Source organism: Bos indicus, chromosome 29 (assembly GCF_029378745.1).
Source record: "Bos indicus isolate NIAB-ARS_2022 breed Sahiwal x Tharparkar chromosome 29, NIAB-ARS_B.indTharparkar_mat_pri_1.0, whole genome shotgun sequence".
NCBI classification, from domain to species: Eukaryota; Metazoa; Chordata; class Mammalia; order Artiodactyla; family Bovidae; genus Bos; species Bos indicus.
In genome coordinates, this window is record NC_091788.1 from 2,207,527 (window position 1) to 2,227,363 (window position 19,837).

At 43.7% G+C, this 19,837-nt stretch overlaps 1 protein-coding gene across 5 annotated transcripts in view; it reads right to left on the reverse strand.

The window, feature by feature from the left end:
• Window positions 1-19,837, reverse strand: part of FAT3 (FAT atypical cadherin 3) — an 801,654-nt gene that overhangs the window by 152,947 nt on the left and 628,870 nt on the right. For all 5 annotated transcript variants that reach the window (XM_070782590.1, XM_070782589.1, XM_070782588.1 and 2 more), the window contains exons 5-7: window positions 17,531-17,845; window positions 14,986-15,196; window positions 5,925-6,064 (exon numbers count right to left, since the gene is read on the reverse strand). In XM_070782590.1, coding sequence (XP_070638691.1) covers window positions 5,925-6,064; window positions 14,986-15,196; window positions 17,531-17,845 — 666 coding nt within the window. The remainder of the gene's footprint in view (window positions 1-5,924; window positions 6,065-14,985; window positions 15,197-17,530; window positions 17,846-19,837) is intronic.

Consider the following 19,837-nt stretch of genomic DNA (forward strand, 5'->3'; position numbering starts at 1 on the left):
TCCCTCAGGTATGTGTGCTTCACTGGTGGCTCAGTGGTGAAGAATCTACCTGTCAATGCAGGAGACACAGGAGATGCAGTTTTGATTCCTGGGTCGGGAGGATCCCCTGGAGGAGGAAATGGCAAACCACTCCAGTATTTCTTGCCTAAAAAATCCATGAACAGAGGAGCCCAGAGTGCTATAGTCCATGGGGTTGCACACACGATGTGGCGTTTCCTAGGAAGTCTGGGTGGTTGCATATTGAAAATTTTAACTGGAGTTTCCCAGTAATGAGAGTGTTGAAGAGTTAATTTACCTTAACCATTTTTAGGGCAACTACCCATTTTAAAACCTGATTAATACTGAGGAGCTACTCTCTGAAAATATGTACAAGCATACCAAAATTTATCAACACTTTCATGAGTTTCAGGACCTGTTGGATAGTTTCCAACAAGCTGTCTTGGGGAGTTTAGTTTGTTTGCACTAGATTCTTTTTTAATGTAGACCATTTTAAAAATCTTTATCGAATTTGTTATTATATTGATTCCTTTTTGTTTCTCTTTTGTTTTTTGGCTGCAAGGCATGTAGGAGCTTAGCCCCTGACTGGAGATATAACCTGCACCCGTTGCATTGGAAGGCAAAGTCTTAACCACTGGACCCCCAGGGACATCCTGACAACTAGGTTCTGGTTTGCATGGACTTGCTGGAGGCAGCTGGATGTGGAAGCTGGGAGCGGGTGGGGACAGATGGGAACACAGCTGGAACTAGGGTGGAGGTTTTAAATTTCTCCATTCATCATTATTCATGCTCTGGTCTATAGCAATGAAGGTTATTTCTGGTGCCAGTCATGAATTATTTGCTACCATTCCATGATCTTTTATGTGTAGAAATTGGAAGTTAGCTCTTAAAACTTGGGACAATTTTGGAATACAGACAGCACTAAAAAATGGTAGCTGGTTATAGGCAAAGAAAAGACTGTTAAAGAACCATCAAAGGTAGCCATCCCACAAGGGAAGGGAATGGCACCCCACCCTAGTATTCTTGCCTGGAGAATCCCATGGACAGAGGAGCCTGGCGAGCTACAGTCCATGGAGTCACGAAGAGTTGGACATGACTGAGCTTCTGAGCACACAAGCTATATTATATACAGCACAATAATATCAGCACTTCTTAACACATAAAATCAACACCTCTTTTATACAGAGGCCCTTGTCCATCTTGGCAGGAGGTTTTTGTAAAGAGGATGCTTGTTCTTTTGTTTAGTACATCTGAGTCTTTATAACTTGAAGTCCACAGCACCTTTTTACATTCTGTACTTGTGCTGGAGAATCTCAGAGAGAAAAAGATGTTTATTCGTCACCAGATATTGTAGCTCTGAGGCACAAGAATCCTGGGAGAACAGGACAAAACCGCAGAAGAAGGGAGGGCTTTCATGTAGACACAGAGGTCCCTGAGGCTCTGATTTATTTGACGTTTGTGAAGTGAAACTCAACAGGTTGTTTATGGCTGATTTGAAGCCCTTGTCATACCATGTTTTATGGTTCCAAAGGAACAAAGTCGAGAAAAGTTCCCTAAAGAAGACTGAACAGGTGTTTTCAGACTACAGGACATTTTAGTTACGGGGTGAAGAATCTCCGTTTGATGGTAAGTCATTAAGTTGCCTTGGGTCATGGGTTGGAGTGTGCATTAGCGGTTGCTAAAAAAAATCTAGAACGCTTTTCTTTTCCCCGGATATCCTTCTTGTAAAAACGTCCTTGATATCGAGGGCTGTGACTAAGCCAGAAATTGCCCCTGTAGGCACCACCAGGAGCCATGGCTCAGGTGGGCAGAGGCCTGAACGGCAGAGGCTGGAGAGGTCTTCATCCCAAATACAGACGGAGAGACAGAGGACTGGTTTTCTGATGGTAAGAATGATGGCACGCAAATCTGTACCTGGAACACTGTTCTCACTTCTTAAGAAGCCCACGGCTTCCCTGGAGGGCCAGTGGTTAAGACTCTAAGCTCCCAATGCAGGGGCCCCAGGTTCAATCCCCAGTTGGGGAACAAGATCTCACATGCCACAGGTAAGAGTTCGTATGCCTCAAAAAAAAAAAACTAAAGAACAAGAGTTTGTATGCCACGACTAAGACCTGGTGAGGCCAAATAAATAAATAATTTTTTTTTTTTTTTTTAAAAGAAGAAGCTCACGGCCCTGGAGACACAGAGTAACTTGGAAACTTTTGATAAGAAAAATCTCTTGATACTCTTCAGTAACCTACTGAGCTTGGCCTTGCCAAGGGGAACCACTAAGTTTGCCCTAATGCTCTAATTTCTGAACTGCCCTAGTGAAAATTGAAAGTACAAATCACTCAGTCATGTCCAACTCTTTGCAACCCCATGGACTGTAGCCCGCCAGGCTCCTCTGTCCATGGAATTCTCCAGACCAGGATACTCGAGTGGGTTGCCATTCCCTTCTCCAGGAGATTTTCCTGACTCAGGGATCAAACCCGGGTCTCCCGCATTGCAGGCGGATCCTTTACCGTCTGAACCACCAGGGAACTGCCCTAGAGACAAGTCAACTGTATACTGGTCTGAAGTAAGATCAACGAAAGCAGGATGTGAACAATGTGCCCATTCAAAGGCTTGTAACACATTCTCTCAATTAATTTTTTAAAAAATAGGTGCACATCAGTCGTCTCGATTTAAAACTCTGAAGCACTCTGACTTCAGGCATGTAGTAAGCTCCCTACACATGGCATGAACTCAAGAAATATTCATGGAGTAGATGCTACTGAATGATTTACCATTTGGTCCTACTGAAATTCTGAAATAAAAGTTTCTAGCTAACTTTTTTAGGTTAACATGAATCAGTTGTGTTCTCTGGATATCCAGCATACCTGCCACTCAGACCCTATTGAAAATGTAACATCTACTATTCATTAATTCGTTGTGAAATATTTAACATGTATCTATAACATTCTGGGCACAATGAATCACCATTTAATTCAACCGTTACAAAACTCTAAAGACAAGTATGTAATGAATAGGGTTCCACGCTTTATTTGTATTTTATTCAAATACATCTTATGTTTTTAAGTGGTGCTAAGGAGTTGAAGTTGGATATGCTAAGACATGGTTAGCCATGTCTAATTTAAAAACTCTAAATTCTCATTTAAAGTGAATTAGCACTAAAGACTTAGCAATACTACACGTGGGTTGTTAATTAGTCCTTAGAGTGTGTGATTCCTGCAGGATCTCAATCCTGGGCCCCTTTCGGTTCTCACTATCTTTTGAAGATCCTCTGAAGCAGTCTGGGTTTAGGTAGGGTGACTGCATAGTTTATTATTCCAACTGGGACCACTTTGAGTGTGAACTGGGTGCTGTTGACGATTGCATTAGTGCAATAGGTATAAAGGGGATTCTCTTGGACAAACAGGGTCTTGGGTTTACCTTAGGAAAGAGCACTGGTGGAAGGATCTGGAGTTGATATGCACTGGCTGCCTTATCAGTGCCTATCACGTCCCCCTTTTGGGTTTCAGTTTATTGGAATGAAGAAAAGGAAAAGCGTTGTACTAAAACCGACCGGCAGAAGATGAGATGGTTAGACAGCGTCACTGAATCATTAGATGTGAATTTGAGCAAACTCGGGAAGAGAGTGAAGGACAGGGGAGTGCTAACTGGAGTGCTGTGGTCCATGGGATTGCAAAGAGTTGGACACAACTGAGCGACTGAACAACAACAAAACCCACCCTACTGCTTCATTCAAACTTCACCACTTGACAATTACAAATAGACCCAAAGGAAAGAATCTCATCATGTTTTTGAAACAGCTTCAAATTCAGAGATAGTTGGCTAGACAAGCACATGAAACACTTTTTAAAAACTCGCCCCTTTTAAAAACCACGTTGTTACCAAAGCTTACATCATATTTTAAATCAGCTTAAGAAACCAATAAGCTGACTTCAGGGTTGGCAAACATTTCATCTGCACCACCTGAAGCATCGTGTTGAGGCTGCACCTGGGCTCATGAGGGAAAAACAAAAAACAAACCTCAATCAGTTAGTGATTGTTTCTGGGGTCATGGGGACACGAGAGAGATGCAAAGAGGACAGGAGGGGTTACGGGCTACGTGTGTGCGCCCATTCTCTGCCAGGGCCGGCCGAGGGTCTCTGGTACTAAAATATAAAACACAAGAAAAACCAAACCCAGCTTTAGGGTAAATCTGCTTCATACTGGTATCTAACACAGTGTGAGTCTCACCCAGGGATTCTTGTCCTTTTCCCTGCTCTCAGTGGCCTTCCATAAGCACTCAGGTGGCAGAGTGTAAGTGACAGTCAGCAACCCTGGCGCATGTCAGGATCACACAGGACTGCTGGGAACGGGCCAGGCTTCGCTGGGTTTAACAGCCCTGCCTCCCCAGCCAGAGCTTCTACCAGGCAGGGAGGACAAAGACCCGCTGGCAGAGGGGCTGGAACAGGGAGCGAGGTCAGGGCTGTGTGACCTTGGACATATTACTTTTCTTAGTTTGTAAAATGAATTTGGATTCAGGGATTTTCCAACTTTAACCTTCTGTGACTAAAACATGAAGAGGTGAAGAATATCACGGTGTGTTAACTCCATGCTAGATGTCCTTTTCTTTGCAAATTCAAGGAAAGCTCCTTTTGTGGTCAAACCGATAAATCTTGCAGTAAATGATCAGGAAACAAACACACATAACTCTTTCATGCACCTGTGCGTCACTTGCTCAGTCATGTCCAACTCTGTGCAGACCCACTGACTAGCCTGCCAGGCTCCTCTGTCCATGGGATTCTTCAGGCAGGAATACTGGAGTGGGTTGCCATTCCTTTCTCCAGGGGATCTTTCCGACTCAGGGATCAAACCTGGGTAAGCAGGCAGATTCTTTACAGACAGAGCCGCCAGGGAAGCCCATTTATGTATGCTATGCTATGCTGTCACTTCAGTTGTTTCCAACTCTGTGGGACCCCATAGATGGCAGCCCACCAGGCTCCATCGTCCCTGGGATTCTCCAGGCAAGAACACTGGAGTGGGCTGCCATTTCCTTCTCCAATGCATGAAAGTGAAAAGTGAAAAGTGAAAGTGAAGTTGCTCAGTCGTGTCCGACTCTTATCGACCCCGTGGATTGCAGCCTAGCAGGCTCCTCCATCCATGGGATTTTCCAAGCAAGAGTACTGGAGTGGGGTGCCATTGCCTTCTCCGCCATTTATGTGTAAATAGTCATAATTTTTTGAAAGAGGCAGCTCAGTTATATAACACAGTAAGCCCCCTACATATGAATTTTCAAGTTGCAAACTTTTGAAGATGCAAATGCCCCCTGTATGCCAACTGTTGTATTGTACTACTGTGCCTTTCAAGGTATTGTACTGTAAGGTCAAAAATATCTTATTTTTTATGTTTGTTTTTTACATATTACTTGTGTGAAAAGTATTACAAACAGCATAGTACTATATAGGGATTTCTTGATGGCTCAGGTGGTAAAGATTCTGCCTGCAATGAGAGAGATCCAGGTTCAATTCCTGGGTCAGGAAGTTCCCCTGGAGAAGGAATTGGCAACCAACTCCAGTCTTTTTGCCTGGAGAATTCCACAGACAGAGGAGCCTGGTGCGCTACAGTTCATGGGGTTGCCAAGAGTTAGGCACGACTGAGTGACTAACACACACCATAGCCGATCGTGTTAGTTGGGTACCTAGGTTAGCTTTGTTGAACTTACAAACAAATTGGACTTATGAATATGCTCTCGGAATGGAACTCATTTGTATGTAGGAGGATTTAACTGTACTGTTGATAGAATCCTTTGTCTAGGTTGTTCTTGCAAATTGTTTCTTTTTTTTTAGACACTAAAAATCCATGGACATAATTTACTACTTCAACATATATTTTAGTTGCTTGCATCTCTAACTTTAGCAGATTTCTCAGCATTTTCACTGTTTAATAAGTTGACGTCTTACCTGAGTGACAGCAACATTTGTCCCGTCGGTGACCTCCACACTCATGTTATAGATGGACCTCTGCTCTGCATCCAAAGGTTTTGCAATGACAATGGTCCCAACACCCTTCTCTGCATCAAAAGAGCTGTCAAAGTTGCCCCCTGACGAGTTCACAGAAACAACATGAAATTAGCATATCTGAGAAGTTATTACACGTACTGCAGCCCACAGTATTAAAGGGAGCGCATAAACAGAAACGCTTTTTCTGGACAGGCACCCCTGTGGCTCAATTTGTACTTCTTAAATGAACCCTTTATCTTCTAACTTAACTCATATTTCAAAACACAGCCTCTACAGTGCATAACAAATGCCACAAAAAAAAATGTATTGCCAAAAATCCCCTCAGCACATAAATTGACCCCATAAAATATTTAGAAAGGTAAAGTCCCATTCAACCCCTTGTGGCTTATGAGCTAGGAATTTGTAGACCTTTTACTTTTCCAAAGTAGATTACATTCTAAGTACACAAACAGTCCAATCATTATTAACAAAAATGAGTAGGCACTTTGAAATCTGTACCAGGATTGATGGTAAACATGTGGTTTTTAGAGTTCAGATTCCCTCAATTTGATGTCAGAAATGAAGTTATAAATACTAGAAAATAAGGAAAAGCAACAAAATTGGATTTCATATTAAAAATTCTCTATCTGTAAGTTGGGGTATTTATAGAAAAAAAAATTTTTTTTTTTGCCATCTTGACAGTGTGAATTATCTTTCTCTGCCCAAAGTAGAAAGTTTGCAGGAGATTTACAAAATGAAATCTGGAAAGAATGAGAGGGAAACATCACCTATGGAACAACTGATAAAACATTTCATATGAAAGTTTAGGAAAATTTACTTTCTACCACTGGACCAGGTATAATCCATAATCTATGACTAATGTGCTTAAGACAATATAGACTTTGTTGAAATTACTGTAGATGTTTTCATCTCTGAGAATCAAAGTGTGGTTTATGATCTTTTTCGAAATGAAAGATCTTTTTTAAGGGGGAGAGAAGATACTGCTAGAAATGCTGGAACAATTTTAAGTAAGTATCAGTCTACATTCACAAGCTCTATTTACTCTAGCTTGAAATTTCACTATGTCAATTAATTTTGTTCCTGGGCAGTAATTTTATTTAACTATAGCACATAGGGCAATGTGTTTACTGAATTTCATATTTTAGAAAGGTAATCTTGGCTTCTGTTTTCTGCATTTCATTTTGCTGATCAATGAACAATGTTATATACAATTTCTATGATATTACAATTAGAAATGGGCAGATGAGTTAAGGGGAAGAAGAATTTTATGTGAATTACTAGAATTTGATGTATAATGACATGAAATAAATAATGTGGTGTACTTACAAAAAAAACTGGTCATATATATTTCAAATACTTATTGCTTGCAGCTGCCATATACACTTAAGATTATTTAATTGCTAGAGAGAACATAATTGCCCTTGACATTTAATTAAAGCTATGAAGATATGGGGTACCAGAGAATTGCTTGGAGATGATATATTTTTCAAAAATTTCATTTAAAAAGAGACTCATCTTCCAATTAATATATTTAATTGATTTACTGAGAAATACTAAATGTTAACTCCAGAAAAAAAAAAAAAATGTCTTTTGAAGAACGGGATAAAGAGAAAGGGGAGGAGATCTAGGCTGAAAGAGAAGCAAGCCTTAGGTCACCATGCCTTTTTCAAAGGGAATGTTTCATGTTGATAACCACATGAAATGAAATGTATGGCTGATTCAAGTGTCTTGAATAACCATCCTAATGAGCAAAGAAAAGTCATTTGCTATCAAGTGGTACATTCTGAAAAAAAACTTTGCCATGGAAACTTTCAAAAGAAAGATGAAAAATCACCTCAGACTGCATAGAAGGAAAGATGAGAAAGCAACTTCTCAAGCTATTTCTGGTGGGTATTAAGTCATATTTTAAATCACATTAAAAAATCATCTTTAGAATGCCTCCTTACCAAGATTTTTACTTTTTTAAACCTGAGGACCTTGGTTTTGGGGGGTGGGGGTTAAGAGTGGGCCAGTTATTTTAGAAGGTGAAAATTTGTAGGTCAACGTAAAATGGAAGCTCTGCAAATGATAAAACTTTGGTTTGCTCCAAAGACAAATAAAAATGAAATTTAGAGGATATGCAAGCAATGATTCCCAGTTTCAGTGGGACGATTATATACTCTTTCCCTCACTGCCTAAGGTCCACATTTTCCTCGGGATCCTCCCTATGCAGAAATACATCATCATTATGCTTAGTGGCATAAAAGTTATTCCATATTTTACATATGGCATATAGATTGTGTGCATTATTCTTTTTTTTGGTATCAAAAAACATTTTTGATTACTTTTATGGTAGTTTAAAAAACTTCATTTTGTATTGGAGTGTAATTGATTAACAATGCTATGTTAGTTTCAGGTGTGCAGCAAAGTGATTCAGTTATACACACACATGTGTCTATTCTTTCTCAAATTTTTTTCCCATTTTGGTTATTATCAAATACTAAGCAGCGCACAGGGAGTGCTGCTCAATGTGGGGGTGACTTTTTACAGTTCTCTCTCCTTCTGCGTGTGCGTGCATGTGTGTGTTGTATCTCCCCCATTCACCTTTGTTGTTTCAAATACTCTAGACCAGAAACCTTGAAAGGAGCAGGGGAGATGGGCAAGGAGAAAGCAGATCACGGTGAGCTGGAGAAACCCTGTGAGTATCTCTCCATCCATCGATAAGGCTAGCAGCTTCTGACGCTCACTTCTAGGGCTTTTGCTCCTAGTGAAACCAAGATTTCATGTAAAACCAGGTTTCTCAAATCGTCCCTGAGTTTTACAATGAATTTCTGACAAGGGACACAGAATCTAGACCAGCAGTTCACCATCAACCCTCCCGCAATTTCATAACCTACCACTTAAGCCTCCCATTTCATGAACGACTCTGTCTCTCTCCCTCAGGCCTCATTTCTCAGGCTCCCTTCTAGCCTGAAAGGTGATTGCATTTCATTGGATCCCAAGTCCAATTCATCTGGCATGAGCCTATTAGACGGAATGAGTCTGCTTTCACTAGCAGTGCCCATTTAAAGAAGACGTGCTTCCTCAGAGCCAGTAAGAACATGCAAAGCCAGAGTGTGCTGGGGTGGCAGCGCTGGGCTCAGCACAGGGTGGGGAGGGGGAGACACCGCCAGCTGGGCTGATCAACAACGTGGGGGTTAAGAGAAGTCACAGCCTGAGCGTTGCTGCAGGGGCGTGCGGCAGAGATGGTCGTAAGCGAGGTTGTGAACAGCCCACATAACAGAATTCATGTCGGGACGTTTCTCTTTGACCATTTTCGGTCAAGACAGGTGCAAAGGAGTAAACAGAGAGCCACGAGGGGTGTGTTGCATCTCTACTGGATTCTAAAGTTAACATCAAAAGTCGGAGGGTCCCGAAAAAGCTTCAAAAAATGGGATGGGAATGAAAATACTTGGAGCCAGCAGCTACTGCTGGAATGTGTGGGCAGCAGGGTGTTGGGCCATAAACCAGTTAAGTTTTCCTTTAAAGAATCACCCATCTCTCTGGGTTACGAGACCCAGGGGTGACTATCTCACAGCTTTCCCTTTAGAAAAGCTTCCAGACCCCTCCCCTAGCTCTGATTCCAATCCACCCTACTCGCAATGGTAAAACTACCAATCAAAATTTCAAAATCAATCAAGAGGGAGGAGCTATGGGAGAAGCTTCCCAAACACTGAGCCGCAGAATCTCAGTGAACTCCCATAGGAGTTGTTTGCAAGCTGTTCATTCAAGTTCAGCGTGCACACCAAACTTGAGGGAAAATACTACACACTATTTCTGCGATTTGATCGTGAATAACTGTCTGCCTTGGAAGGAAGAAAGCACAGTACAGGGCTAAAACGGATATTTACATGCGAGGCAGGAGAAGCAGGCTGGAGGTTAGAAACAGTGGTAGGAAGGAAAATCCCTTCTAGAATCTGGTTTAAAATTCATTTTCTTACAATAATATCTGAAGCAGTTTTAAGATTTTTATTATTTTCCTAAAGTTTCTTCAGGTGTTTTCCTATGGCCCACATGGCTGCTATGGAGAAAAGAGAGGCTTGTTGGGGATCCAGTGAGAAGAAATGATGTTGTTGATGACTCTGACCAAGTGTCGCCCTGATGGAGGGAGAGCTGTATTAGAAATGGGACAGCCCTCTTGGGAGGGGTAGGGGAGAGTTCAGTGATTAAGAAATGTGGCCATTGAGTTAGAGAAGACCCAGAGAGGTTAATGCTAGTCAGGGTGCCATCAAAGAGTTTAACTTGCCTACTTGATGGAACCCTGGGGCTTCCCTGGTGGCTCAGTAGTAAAGGATCCACCTGCCAATGCAGGAGACACAGGATCAATCCCTGGGTCGGGAAGATTCCCTGGAGGAGGAAATGGCAACCCACTCCAGTATTTTTGCCTGAGAAATCCCATGGGCAGAGGAGCCTGGCGGGCTACAGTCCATGGGGTTGCGAAGAGCCGGGACATGACTGAGCACACACACACTTGATGGAACCGTAATAGGGGATGGCCCCATCAGGGGTTACAGGTCTAAGCTTGCAAGACAGAAGCAGTCAAGAAGCCAGATTCCCCAGGAAGCAATGACAGACTAAGGGCCCAGGCTGTCTTCATGCTCCTGCAACACAGAAATGTGTTTCAGCTGAGCTGGACCCACATGCCACCTTATGCCATCAGGGGATTATTTTCAAAGAACAACTTTTCTCTTCTCTATGCATTAGGTGAGGCAAATAAACAGAGATAGGTTAAGTGCTTACTGCCTACCAGAAAAACAGTTTTCCTAGTCTAAGTCAGGGGAAAAGCTAGAAAAGTGGGTGGTAGTATCTCCCATCAGACTGGAAGTAAAGAGGAATCGTTTGGAGTATGTAGTAACGGTGGTCTTTACATTACAAATATTTGTCAGCGGGATAGAGACAGGGACTGTGAACCAGATTGCGTGCACATCAGAGAGTATGTAAATCAAGATGGGCCGGGTTGAAATCCTAGTCTCCTGAGAAGTGTGAAGATACACGACAAAGCCACAAAGGATTGTGGGTTAGCTTTGTTCCTTTCGTCTTCTCTCCCTTTTAGCGCAGGAAAGGAACATGCTGTGCAATGGGCTGTTTAAACACAGAACAGCTGAACTCTATAACGTTTCCTTTTAATTACAGCTTTCTTAACTTGGTGACAAGTGGGCTTCTGTTTCTGGAAGCTGAAGACAGTCTAGCTCTGTGACACAGTAAGCCTTTGGAGGCACAAGAAAGTATCTGGCAGGTCCTTGATGCGGGGGAGGGGGTGGTTCCGGCTTGGGAACCAAATCTTGCTCTCTACATGGCTTTTGTGAATTCATATGATAGTAGGAGGAAAAGAAATGCAGTTAAACAAGAATCAGGGAGATTGGGAATATAGAAATAAGGAGACACTACTCTCAGGGGAAAAGGCACGCCGGAACACTATTTCTGCTTATTTAATGTGAATTCATTAGAGCATCTGTAAGTTGTGTTAGGCTGGCAGGAGGTATGGCCTGTAACCGTGAGTGTGTGTATAGGTGTCTATCCAGGTGTAGCACACTGCTAAGATTTTTAGGCATTGAGAAGCCCTTTCCCTTATCTCCCCTTGATGTTAGCTTAGCCAAGAAAGATATTTGGGTAAGGAAGAAGGAAAGAGACAGAGGAGAGTGTTGGGGGCCAATGACAAATAAACAAGAAATCTTGAAAGAGTGAAACATCTGAATATGATAAAGGAAACAATAGGTTTTTAGAGAAGAGGAAAAGATGTTGTCAGCAGGTTGGAAAAATATGGCTCTCTGAGATCAGAAAAAATTTTCAAAGGGGGGATTTGGTGGAAGGGGGACCATATCTATTCTAAATGCAGCCAGCACCTGGGGAAAAGTTTGTACTTTCTCCATGACTTAAAGAGTTGACATTTCAAGAGTCTGGCTGGATGCAGGGATGGAAATAAAATCAAGTTCTGTTTGGGCATCTGGCCCAGTAAATTTAATTTGCAGGAGAAGCTTGACTGGATGTTACCAGATACACAGTGAAATCTGTGATAGAAGCATCTAGACTAGAGGGACAACCTGGTAGGTCTATATTAAGAGAAGTGCACGCATGCATGCTCAGTCATGTCTGACTCTTTGCGACCCCATGGACTGTAGCCTGCCAGGCTCCTCTGTCTACGGAATTCTTCAGACAACAAAACTGGAGTGGGTTGCCATTTCCTACTCCAGGGATTTTCCTGACCCAGGGATCAAACCTGTGTCTCCCAAGTCTCCTGCATTGGCAACCAGATTCTTAACCACCGAGCTACCTGGGAGGCCCATTAAGAGAAGCATCTGAGCACTAAAACTGGGAAGATTCTATAAAAGGAGCACAGATTTAGGAATAAAGATGGAGAAACATGAAAATGGATGCCATGTTTCTGATCATGATTCCTAGGTATGATTTGGAGCAGCCTAAAGGGACTCCTCCCTGGGAGGACTCTGGTCTGTCAACTGCTTGTCTCTTCTTGGACCAGTTCTCATTTAGCCAAAGGTGCTGTGGTGGCTGAGGCTCAGAACACAGTGGAAAGTCACAGTGACTCTGGACGGGTCTCAGGAGGGATCAGTGGGCTTAACGCATGGGCTGCCCGGGGCATCTCCATCGGCTGGCTTCATTACCCCACTCACCCTGGGTGGAGATCAACCAAAGCAATGGCAGGAGGAAGGGGGAGGACACAAAGACCTTGACCTTCAGGGTTAAGATTGAAGCCAGGATAGACACCATGAACATGTACGCCAGCACTAATACTGCTGAATGGAATGCATGCAAGTCAGGTCACACGCAGCATCATTAGGCATGCTTTCCTATACACAGTCATACACACATGCAGGCATGCTAAGGATTTGCACAAACGACTTGGATAACTGGGGTCAGGTGGCCGGTCAGACGGAGCATCAGAGGAAGGTGTGCTTGTAAGATTACTGAAGGCATCCTGGGGTGGGTGGGATGTGCCGCATGTCAAGAGGTTGTATGAACGCATCATGCAAGGGAGAGAAACAGTGCTTTCAGGCCATGGAGGCGCTTGCAAACTGGAGTGTCGGAGAAGGAAGGAGATGAAGTGATCATTGATGGCAGAGGGCGAGTCCTCCCACGGCTCAGGACAGCGCAGCAGGAGCCTCGGCCTTTGGCTTTCCACTGCACTCTCCCTCGGATTACCGAAAAGAAGTCATGATTGCACGGGAGACACGCGGAAACTGAGATGCATCTTCTGTGACCCTGATGGGGCGGTGGTGAAGGAATTACCAAAGGTGATGCAGCACCGACAGCCAGGCGATGCCTGTGGTGTGAGAACACGACTGAGAAGATGGAGGAGCAGAGAGATCTTTCATGGATCAGAAGAGGTGCCATTTCAAAGGCGTTAAGTGGAAATGAAGATGGAGTGGAAAGCTGGGAATGATGATGGTCATGCACAGGGATGGTGTGATAGATGCCCATTAAGTGAAAGATAGCCGTTCTACCAGCATTCTAGAAAATGAAATAGGTAGAAAACAAGCCTTTTCTTTGGGGGAAGTTCAGGGGACACTCTACTGATGTTCCATTTGGGGGCCATGGGGCATTCATTCTTTTCTATGCTTCATTAAAACAGATGTGGAACATTCTAAATGCTTTCCCCAGACCCAGTCATTCCTGGGAAGAGAGGCAGGTTCCTGCCCATCCTAGGCACTGACACGTGAAGGAAATGATTCCCCCAGACCAGCTCTCCGGAGTCACCGCCTCCCACGGACGACCGTGGGAAGTCAGCTTCAGCTGAACCCAGCGTCAGACCCAGGGCTGGCGTGCACTCTTCCCTGTGCTTGGATTCCTGGTCCTCAGCACTTATTTCCTCTCCGCCGCCTCTCCCTGCCGGGTGGTGAAGGGGCAGTTTTGCCCTCTCTTTTTGCAGCCTGGTGTGCTTTCTTGCTTCTTTCAAGGAATTTAAAGTTTGGCTTTTAAGGTCTGTCCTGCCTGCGTCCATCTGCTTTTTGTATTTGGCTCTCACAGGAAGCTCTCGCTGGCTATATATCCGGGCTCTGTTTCCTGTCCTTCCTATTCTGGACCACAGCCCGGCCTCCCCTGGGGGCGGGGGTTTGGGTCTATGGATGACACTCCTACAAAACTGAGGGGCTGGGATCTATTTGAATTTACTTTCCAATTGGAAACGGCCCAGGTAAACTAACCTATGGAAAGATCAAAACAACAAAAAGCCCACATACCTCAAAAGCAGAGAAAAAAGTTTCTCTAAAGAAATCAGAACAACCCCCCTCCACCCCAAATCCAAACCCCATCGAACCTCAAACAAAGGAGTCACTGGATATGAGTAATGCAATCGCTGTTAGAGGCATGTACGAAATCTGTGGGCTGCATTTCAGCCTGTCACAGGCAGTTATGAAAGATGTAATTTAATTTGCTTAAAAAGAAAAAAAAAAAACCCGTAAAAGGCAGATTGGATAGCTGTATTTTAGCAAATGTGTTTGCACTAAGGGTACCTTCTGTTGAACAGTTCTGCCCACAAGCTGTCTGTAGAATATAGAACATCTCTCGAGCATGCTTGCCACCTTGAAGCAGGGCAGTCGGGAGCAGAAAAAAAAAAAAAAAAAAAAAGGAACAGAATGCAGAAAAAAGGTGAAGAAAAAGAGAGAAATGAAGGACAGCAAGTCTAGTACCATCAATACATTTAGAAATGAGATTAGCCAAGTGTGACAATAGAATTTAAATGACACACAGAAAGACATTAAGATTGCAGTAAATAACATACTATGGAAACTCCAGCCAGAGAGCACTTTCGGTTCAGCTTAGCTACAGAACTCAGAACGAAAGCACAGGTCGACTATTCATTTTACTGGCTCTTTTGCATTCCAGCACTATACATCTTTTAATCTTAGCGTAGTCTTTAAGCGTTTTTGTTGCTGCTGTTGTTGTTATTGTCTTTTCTTTTTTGCTAGTTGCTCTGAACAGTCAGTGATTACGCTGCCCAATACTGCCCTGGGGGACTCAGACTTACCAACGATGTCAAACCACAGAAGGGTGTTAGCTGGCTGCACAGACACCACCCCGACAATCTCGGTGACTCTGTCATTCTCCATGACTGTGAAGTTGTAAAATGGCTCATCGAAGGTCAGCGGCACAGGGGAAGGAGGCGGCTTCTTAATCCATTCGATGTGGAGGCGGGCCGTGGAGGACTTCTGAGGACGCCCGTTGTCCACGGCCTTGATCTACTCACACGCGGAGAGGACAGAGAGCTGTTTCAGAGCCTGGGTCCTGGTGGAAGCCTGCATCTGTCACTCGTATATTGTGGGGCTCAGAGTCCATCCTCACGACGGGGTTGGCAAGGGGAAGACGCGGGGAGCGATCTGAGGACAACAGGCTCAGGGGCTGCGGGAAGCAACTCGGGCACATGGGGCCCCAAGCACATTTGCCAGAAGCTGTTTTGAATCACTGCCAACCTTGCAGATGTGGGAAACTTGAAAAGCAAATGGTGCACTTGCAAATTTTAGTGTTGTATGGACACGAATGACAGCTACAAAAGTAAGAAGAGCTAATTTGATTTCTTATAGCTGTGGTGGTAGTGTTGAAAAGGGAACAAATGCATTGTCATTGTCACGTAGAATTGTCACATGGGATTCCAAGAGGGAGATGGGAGGAGGCAGGGGAAAGGCATCAACCTTGCAAAACTCATCTCAGAGGCCCTCTGGTTAAGCCAACCCTGAAGGAGTGAAGGAGTTCTCTCTCGGTGGAAACGTGGGTCCCTCGAGGCAGTGGAGTAAGGAAGGGGGTGTTAATGGCTTTTCTCTATGGTCTGATATAAGGGCTGAGAAAAGCATGTTTCCTTGCCCAGATATGTAGGGTTAACTGCTATGCTGTCCTGGATGTAAATGTGTGTGTGTGTGTGTGTGTGTGTGTGTGTTGGAGCGGTGGGGGTAGTTGCAGTTAAGTCTAACAACCAAACCATCAGTGACAGAAAATACAAAAACCAAAATAAAAAAGTTTTGTAAACTATTACATTAACAATACCATTTCCAGATGCATTGCTAATAGTTGTAGCCTTTAAAAACAGTGACAACTCATAGCTCCCTAGTGCTGTGTTCACGCGTGATCACTTTGCCCCAGTTTCTGTGAGAGGAAGGGCCCTTGAAGATAGTTGTCTTAGGTCGGGCTTCCCAGAAGCAGAGTCTGAGACAGGGATGTGAGTACAAATGATTTCAAGAGGAAGTGTTCCCATGAGAAAGGGAGTGAAGAAAACAAGATAGACAGAGGAGGATGCGAAGCAAGGATGTGGTCTCAGTTGAAGTCTAACCTCAGCCTGATCCCAAAGGGAGCTCTGAATCATTCACTGTACTACTGAGTTGGATCCACCTGGAGGCAAGGAGGTTGGGCTTTTATATCTGGTGTCTGTTAGGAATTGGCTGTGGGCTGTTGGGCTAGTGTAGGCGTATAGATCATCTTGGCTGAGAAGTGTAGCCAAGGATGACTCTCTGAAGAAGGAATCAGCTTTGAGCCCTTAGCAGTCAACACTCACAGCAGTTGGGGGATGGCTGGACCAGCCTGATAAAGGGGATCTGGGCAGGGTACCAACAGTATCCACTGCGATCCACCTGGTCCTCAAAGATTTCCACTGGCAAGTCTCAGACAACTGCAGCAGCACCTGTTACATCAGAGCTGCTGATGGTAGAAACAGAACTGGTTTTTAAGTTCTTTTCTTTTCTTTATTCACTCTTCTAAATACACTACTGAGCAGGGAATGGAGCCCAAGTCCAGTCCATAGGCATAAAAAATAAAGGGACTCAGACCATCCTTTAAAATAACAAAGGACTGACCATACACAATGGAGAAGACTGAGAAAAAGATGGCAGATGGGTGATAATTCTTGACAGTTGTTGGGACCCTGGAAAGTGCCCATCACCAGTGAGGCTGACCAGTCTCCTTTTAGGCATAGCTGCTGCATGTCTAAAGTGCTTGGGGTTAGGGGAGCAGGATGGTGCCTTAGGCATGGTATTAATAGTTTAAGTCTTTATTTGAGATGGTGCTCATACTTGTTTTTATTTTTTATTTTCTAACAATGAAAAGTGTTATGTTTTACTTAAGATTTTTTTCTTTTTGCAGAATAAGCCTAGCTATGATTTGTGTCCCTCAATTTATACAGTTAAATTCATGTTCTATCACATTGTCAACAATTACAAGAGTTGTTTTCATTAGGATGTCTTCAAGACATGTTGAGTGGCGGGCAGGTTATGTTATTCTGCTGCTCCCCTTGCCTCAGTTTACATCTATGCTCAGTACCTCGAAACCATCCGGGGCTACAGGAAGTGTGAGTGAGTAAATGGAGCAGGCTGTGTACTGGAAATGGGGAGGTTAGGTGTTAGGACACAACCAAAGAAAATGGCCTCGTTATTTAGGAATGTCACTGCAACAGAAAGTAGCCTTCCATTGTTATCTGGCTGCACTTTTTAGTCCAGAGATTTTTTTTGGTTTTGCTTGAAACGTATATATGAATAAGAAAATAACTTCCTCCCCCTCATTAATGTTACTGAGGTTCAGGAAAATCTTACCGTGAGAATGTCGTAACTCCCTGCTGTAAACTGCTTTCTGGAAGAGACCATGCCGGTCTTAGGGTCGATGAAGAACCTCCCGTCATCATTCCCATCCACGATACTGTAGGAGATCTCAGCGTTGGGGCCCTCGTCTCTGTCGAATGCAAATGCCCTGTAGATGGGCTCTCCCCGCTTCTTCCGGTCACGCTCAGGCAGCTTGATCTGGTAGACCTTCTCTGGGAACTGGGGCTTGTTGTCATTTTCATCCAGAACCTGAACCACCACCCAGATGGTCGACTGTTTCGGGGAGAAGCCACCATCTGTCACGGTCACCTGAGTTTCGAAAGAGAAAGTGTTTTACAATCAGAAAAGAGAAACACTTTTCTCGCCCCTCCTCCCCTTGCCACCCCATGAAAGGTCTGTTCTGTGCAGGAGGGCATCTCAGCTTCTCTTTTTCTTGTAGTTCATGTCAAATGCATAACTCTTCATTGTCCATGCAGAAGAGCAGGGAAGACCCTCAGTCTGGTAATGGAAATCACTGATAAAAACGTAGGAAGGAAGGAGGCTCTTGTCGTAGTGTGAAGAGGAGAGGCAGAAGAAATACGGTTGACTTTACAAAATGCACCAGGTTACAGAGACGCAGCAGACCTAAAATGTGCCCCTCTCTGCTGAAATTCGCTCAATGGCATCCGACTTTTTGTGACCCCGTGGACTGTAGCTCTTCGGACTCCCCTGTCCGTGGAACTTTCCAGGCCAGAATATTGGAGTGGTTTGCCATTTCCTACTCTAATGCCCTTCTCAACAGACACCAAAAACACAACAACCATTATTATGTGTTACGCCATGGGTGTTTCGTCTAATCCTTGGGCAATGCCATCACCATCCAAATTCTTTCAGTACTCATGCTCTTTTCTTTCTTTTCCATCTTCATGGAAAATTTGTGATTTTTTTTACATTGTCACTGAACAAAAGGAAAACTCTGATTATAACTTACAATTTTGATGGCTGCTTGTAAGTACATTTGACAGTTACAGTATGTTTTTAACAGTCATAAAATATTTTTTCTTCCTCTTTGGGAAGTGGAAGAGAATGGCCACCCTTTCCCATAACTCTGAGATGCTATTCCTATGCATGTCTGTGGAAATGGAGAGCAGAGAGAGAAGAGGAACTTGTAGATAAAGAATTTGCATGGCAGATGTAAACTGTCTTTGAGTCTTAGGATGAATAATCTTCTTGGTCACAGTGATGGTAATTATTATCTTATTAATACTTAACATGTGGATGGTGACATATAAAGCACTCTATCTTTCCTCAGTAAGTGGAGCAGGTTAATTTATTCCCATTTTACAGATGAGAAAACAGAGGTCCCATCATTACTAGGTCTAAAGTCAGGTACTGAACTTTTGGCAATACTTCAGTTCAGTTCAGTTCAGTCACTCAGTTGTGTCTGACTCTTTGCAACCCTGTGAACTGCAGCACGCCAGGCCTCCCTGTCCATCACCAACTCCCGGAGTTCACTCAGACTCACGTCCATCGAGTCAGTGATGCCATCCAGCCATCTCATCCTCTGTTGTCCCCTTCTCCTCCTGCCCCCAATCCTTTGGCCACCTCATGAGAAGAGTTGACTCATTGGAAAAGACTCTGATGCTGGCAATACTTGGTATTGTGTTTAATCACAAAACCTGGAGGAACCTCTATTCAATCTTTCAATTATTCTCTTGGTTGAACTAACATTAAGACTAACTGTAAGACAGTTGAGGCCAGAAGGGACATAAAGATGTACTTGGCATCAACAGGAGAAAAACCACAGTGAGTCACAGCCCCTCATCATCCAGTTTTCCACCTAATGAAGCAACCTGACAAGAAAAATGAAAAGAGGCTCAAAGTGTGAGAAAACAAATTAATGGCTTTTTGCAAAATGGGACCCCAATCTAGTCTAGTTTCTCTTACAAGGGGTTTTAGAGGATGGCTTTAATAGACTTCAGGTAAATTTTCACAGGAGTTCTTGTTTTCTTCGAAAAATCAATCAAGTTTCCTTCCAAGGTTATTTCCCAGTTGGCTTGTTACGTTTCACAAAAGAAACACTGTTGGGGCCACTATGTGCCAAGGCTGGATTTTGACTCTTGAGTTAATTCCTGGACATGATGAGTTCTGAAGAGGCACGTTCTGCTGCTGCTGCTGAACTAAACTGTTACACTCCCAGGTGAGCTGTGTTGACCAAAACACATTGATTTCTTGGCGCTCAACTCCTCCGCTTCTCTTTTCTGCTTGAATGGCCCCTTTCCAAATCCAGATAACTCCCACTGTCTTCCCTGTGCCCAGAAT